The sequence below is a fragment of the Musa acuminata genome, chromosome BXJ1-11 (assembly GCF_036884655.1).
Source record: "Musa acuminata AAA Group cultivar baxijiao chromosome BXJ1-11, Cavendish_Baxijiao_AAA, whole genome shotgun sequence".
In the NCBI taxonomy this organism is placed as follows: domain Eukaryota; kingdom Viridiplantae; phylum Streptophyta; class Magnoliopsida; order Zingiberales; family Musaceae; genus Musa; species Musa acuminata.
Window position 1 is genome coordinate 31681117 of NC_088337.1, and position 6003 is coordinate 31687119.

The 6003-nt window shown below is 38.6% G+C and overlaps 1 protein-coding gene across 1 annotated transcript; it reads left to right on the plus strand.

Annotated features, from left to right (window-relative positions):
• Positions 1–4700: 4700 nt before the first annotated feature.
• Positions 4701–5728, plus strand: LOC135597701 (abscisic acid receptor PYL4-like). Its single transcript, XM_065091036.1, has one exon. The coding sequence runs from the start codon at positions 4735–4737 to the stop codon at positions 5422–5424; it is 690 nt and encodes a 229-aa protein (XP_064947108.1). The 5' UTR covers positions 4701–4734; the 3' UTR covers positions 5425–5728.
• Positions 5729–6003: the final 275 nt, after the last annotated feature.

The following is a 6003-nucleotide window of genomic DNA, read 5'->3' on the forward strand; positions in this document are numbered from 1 at the left end:
ATAAATAAGATTTTTTTTTAATATGAGGTACACACAAAACATCATCAAGTGTATAAGTGTTGATATTTGAATTAAGTGTTGTGGAACAAGTATGAGTAATAGGAATTTTGTTATCGTCATCAATGATGATATCTTTACTGTCTCCATAGTTGTTGTGGATAGATAAGTTCTGAAGATCATAAGTAATATGATGAGAAGCATTATAGTTAATAATCAATGAATGAGCAATGGAAGTAATCATGATATTTGCTTGAGACCAATTGGGTGTAGTAGTAGGCTTGGTTAAAGACCGACAGACTTTTGTTGTATGTCTAGTTTTGTTATAGAGCTAACATATGAGTTTTTGTTAATTGTTATTATTGAGATGCTAGAATTGTTAATAATTATATTGTAAGTTATATTTTAAATTATTTGGATTGAAGTTATTATTATGATTGAAAGGTTGATAGTGTAATGGATCCAGGAGACATCTTGGTCCTTTGTTATAGAGAATGATAGCTTTATGTGTTACGAAAATAATATAAGAGAGAGGGAAATACTATTACTAATTATATGTAAAATATAAAAATTATTATTAGATTGTCTTTAATTGTTTATTTCATGAGTGATGAAGAAGTCATTGTTCATACTCTCAATAGCCTAAGAGACAAATACAAAGAACGGATGGTAGCAATGCGAGCACAAGATTCATCATTTGAAGAACTATATGATAAGTATATTAATCATCAAACATATTTAAAAATATAAGAGAAAGCAATCAAAGAAAAAATTAATAGAAAAAGCAATCAAAGAAATAAGAACTTTATCAAAGGATTGAAGATACCTCTTGTCCGTACATAGCCATCTCTATTGTACTATAAGCTCTATGACAAAATTGGACATCCAATAAAATTCAACCAATCTCGACCTAAACCTACTTCTATACCCAATTGACTTTAAGCAAACATCATGACTACTTTGATTGTTTATCCAACTAATTAGATTGTTGACTTCGGTGCTTCTCGTCATATTATTTTGATCTACAAAAGTTATCCATCCACAACGATTATAAAGAAACTTAAGACGTCATTATTGGTAATGATAACAAAATTCATATTACTCACACAGGTTTCACAATACTTAATTCAAACACCAATATTTTCACTCGATGATGTTTTATGTGCACCTCATATCAAAATGAACTTTATTTATGTTTTTTAATTTTGTAAATAAAATAACATCTTTATTGAAATCTTTTTTGATTTATTTCTTATAAATGATTTGAGTACGGAGATATCTTTGGTTCGAGTCCAAAATAAAGATAGCATATATGAGTGGTCATCAGCTTCACATATCACTTAGCCAATCACTCTTATTTCAGTTGCTGTTCTAATTGATGTATGACATTGTCACCTTGGTCATTCATCATCTTCCATTCAATAATAGTTTTTTTTTTTTGTTACTTTTTTTCAACTTTCAAATCAAGTAAAGTTAAAACTATGCTTACCTTAGTAATAAAAGTCATAAACTATCTTTTAGAACGTGTTCGATATGCTACTTCAAATCATTCAAAATTATCTATATCGATGTTTGGGGACCTAACCTAACCACTTATTTTAATAATTTTATATTTTATATCATTTTCATATATTATTTTACTAAATATACAATGTTATCCCTCTCAAATATAAATCTAAAGTCACAGTCATTGCTAACTTTAGAAAGATGATCAAGAACTTCTTTTAGTATATTATTAAAATCATTTACTCTCATGAAAGAGGTGAATACCGAACCTTAAAAACTTACCTCTCATCCTATTTTTAAACTCAAAAGATATTTATATTATGTTATATTATTTGTGTTGAGTCAAACTTTCCCTTTTAGAACTATGTGTCTTCAGTAATACGAGCCGCTCCAACAACCATAAATCACTGGATTCATATAAGCACACCTCATGCTTCCTTAAATACACTTCTTACCATGTTAACCATTAGTTCTGCTTAAGACATATACTCCCTTATCACTCTAATTCAATAGTATCTCACCCTCTCTGTAACTTATACCTACTTCTCCATAAATTAACCTTGCAATGCTCGATGAAGCAACACCCTCAGCACCATAAATGATGTCTTTGCTCTCTCCTTGACTAAGTGACACGAGGTGCATTAGCTTGATCAGGTATGCGTCATTAACTTTTTACTAATTCTCATACCTTCGACATAACTCAATAGTAGCCCAAAAATCTTCACACTGACATAAAGTCATGTGAAGAATATGAAAAGTTGACATTGTCTTTTTTATAGGGGATCTTAACTAAAGATGTCTTTATATAACAACCTCCTAGCTTCATCCACTCTCATATCTAAGTCATTTGTAAACTGCGAAAAGTTATTTATAAACTTCACCAAGCTCCAAGAGCTTGGTATACTGAACTTTGTTCGTTTTTTATATTGATTGACTTTATCAACTCTAAGTCTGACATTTTGTATTTCTATGGCAACAAAAGAAAAGTATCATATATCTCCTAGTATATGTGAATGACATTATCATTATAGGCAATAATCTCATGAAGATTAAGTAATTGGTAAATCGATTTTCAAAAGTACATATAAGATCTACTATCAAAGGCAACCATTCTATACTACTAAATTACTCAAGTTATATAATGATACCCCTACTATAGATCTCATATAGTACCGATAAGTACTTGATTCCTTACGGTACTTATCTCTCACATGTCTATACATCTAATTAACAATCAACATATTATCATAATTTATGCATTGGTCCTCCACTATATATTGATCTGTAGTAAAACAAGTTATACATTATCTAAAAGGGATTCTCAATCATGGACTTGTTCTGTACTTATCACTTTATTTCCATGCATTCATCGATGTTGATTGGACAGGTAACATTGATAATATAACATCTACGAGTTGGAGTTTTAAGAAATAGAAAACAATCGCACGATCCATCACGGAAGCTAAATACCAAGTTGTCACTATCGCTATCGCAATTGCATAATTCAACTGGGTCACCAATCTACTATAGGAACTTGATATCACTTCTCAATTCACTGTTATAATATATTATCATAATGTTGGTCCCACCTATCTATGTGTCAATCTAGTATTCCACTTACGCATAAAAAATATTATATTGATTTTTACCTCGTTAGAGATCAAGTAGTCAAACATCAACTAACAAACTCTTTCATAAAGCCTCTCGCTCGTAGAACATTTCAATTATATCCATCCAAGATTGATATATTTAATAGAAGCTTAATATTAACAAGGTATGATAGAGGTACATATGAAATGACATTCTTATATTTCTTATATCCTCAATCAATCTATGATTTAATGATCAATCAAAGATTTGAACAATTGATTCGATTGCATCATTTAAGTGAGGAAAATCTCTTCCTCAAAATTTGTATAAATACTTTTCGTCTTAATGAAAATTTGATAATCACAAGTTTCTCCATACAAATCATATGTTCTCACTCTGAGTTTAGGTTAAGTACCTATCTGTCGTCTCCAGCAACACAGATATTTAACACTGTTATCGGTCCCATTACTCCACCGAATCTATATCCTCTCCAGCATTCCACCGGTTGTTCGGAAATATCTTTTTCCGTTTGGACCTTTGATGAGAGTCATGGCCTAAGCTAATGCGAATAAAATATATACATTTATCCTGAGAAAAAAAAAATTAGGTTGTTGTAATCATTAGTGACAACTGTAGTCTCAAATTAATAAATATTTTTTGGGGGTGTATATTGGGTGCCAATATTAGAAACTCATTTTGAATCTATGTTTGGGTTGGGCCCTTCAGGTCAGAGGTGACTTGTGAGCTGCCAGTACATGGGCCGTATTCTGTCTCCATGTCCCGCGAACGCTGGGTTGGGTCGGGTTGGGCCAGCCGGCAATAACATTACCTCTGCCTTAATAGAGAAGGCTCTTAGGCTTCATCATCCGTGCATAGCTCGTAGTGAGTTTTGGTCACTGTCGTTAACCTCATGAAACGAGAGTATATGAATTAAGTTGTGAAGCCCATAAAAGAATGACTATTGTTGACCACATCGTCATTTTTCTTTTTCATTATTGCCACAACCAATTCTGTCGATGTATGTCATTATTATTCTACAATGTGGCATCGGCCAAGCCGAGCACAATATATTCTTCCTGCTTACAGTTGTCACGCTCCTAACATCGAGTTTGTCTTAGTTGCCTTGCATCAATCTCCTCGCACAGTATCAACCTGTGATGGCTATGCAGTAATGGCTTATATCAAGCCATTGCCAAAGTTTTCTTCCCAACAATTAAGCTAAATGCAAGGAATGGTTGTCAAGTCAATTGACGAGAGGGAAAGGGTGCGAAGGTAATTTCGGCCCCATCAACTTGCTGAATTCTTTTTGAATTCCTTTTCTCTCTCTCTCTCTCTCTCTCTCTCTCTCTCTCTCTGTGTATCTTTTTATCTATTGCAGTATCCCAACAACATTATTCTAGCTTTAATTGACCTTTCAATGTCCAACTTTCCTCTCCACAGCCCACTGGAACCTGAAGACCCCACCAGACCACCCCTTCGGTAGCCAAATGGTCGCGCAGGCCGCTTAAACAAAGTACAATATGCACAACAGTACCGATCAAATGGTAACTTCTTTATGGCCCAAATTAAAGCTTCTAAGATGGAGCTTTGGAACTTGCGTGTTTCATCACCCCCACTATATTAGCCCTCCCTTCCACCAACATGAACCACTCCTCTCTCCCTCCGCTCCTCTCGCACAGCTGTAACACTAGCGTCGTCGCCATGCCCCACTCCTCCCCCAAGCCTTCCCCTCCTCTCCACCGCATCGGCGGCAAGCTGGTCCTGGGGGCGGGGGCATCGGCGGCCGCAGGCGTACCCGTTCGGTGCATCGGCCATGGCGTCCCCGCCGTGGTGTCGCGACACCACGAGCACGCGGTGGAAGCCCACCAGTGCTGCTCGGCCTTGGTGCAGCACGTCGCGGCGCCGGTGGCCATGGTGTGGTCGGTGGTGCGCCGCTTCGACCAGCCGCAGACCTACAAGCACTTCGTGAAGAGCTGCCACGTGATCGACGGCGACGGTGACGTCGGCACCCTTCGGGAGGTCCGCATCGTGTCCGGCCTGCCGGCGGCGACCAGCCGGGAGCGCCTCGAGATCCTCGACGACGAGCGCCACGTGCTCAGCTTCCGGGTGGTCGGCGGGGAGCACCGCCTCGCCAACTACCGCTCCGTCACAACCCTCCACCCGGAGGCCGAGGGGTGCACGGTGGTGGTGGAGTCGTACGTGGTGGACGTGCCGGCGGGGAACACCAGGGAGGACACGCGCGTCTTCGTCGACACCATCATCCGGTGCAATCTGCAGTCCCTGGCGCGCACAGCCGAGACCCTGGCCAAGCTCCCGGGAACAGCCAAGTAATTTCCCACCCAATCCAACCCTGTGGCTGCCCATCTTTTAAGCTTCCACCGCCACCACCCCTCTTGCATGCCCACTCGGAAGCAGACGACGACATCTCAGAACAACTGCTGAGCCCGTCAACATCGGGAATTTTGTGGAAAGAGAAAAGAAGAGAGAAACTCTTCCAACTCGTTCCTATCTCTTTTTTTGTCTTCTTTGTTTCGGTCACATGAACCCTTGCGGATAAATGCCTATGTAGTTCTGTCTATACATAAACCCTCCAAGAAAGCAAAACAGATGTTTCTTGGAATGCTAGCTAGCTTTATTTACCTTGGTCTCTCTCCCTCTGCATTGTGATCCTGATCAGTCTGTGCTATCTTCTCTTGTCAAAAGTAATGGGTTGTAAGCTTCGGAGTAATGGATGTCGAAGCACATGGGATGGGGACACTGCTGTAGCATGGTTAAAGAATGGTGCAGCACCACATGGCTGGCTCCCTTGCAAAGCTGCATTAGTCTTCTATAGAACCTCTGCCGACGCTTTCACTGATATGCGAATTCTTCGTCAAGTCCTCCGACGCGGATTCACCATCAGTGGGGAGT

Coding starts and splice junctions, on each gene's coding strand:
- LOC135597701 (XM_065091036.1), top strand. CDS start 4,735: ATGAACCACTCCTCTCTCCCTCCGCTCCTCTCGCACAGCTGTAACACT.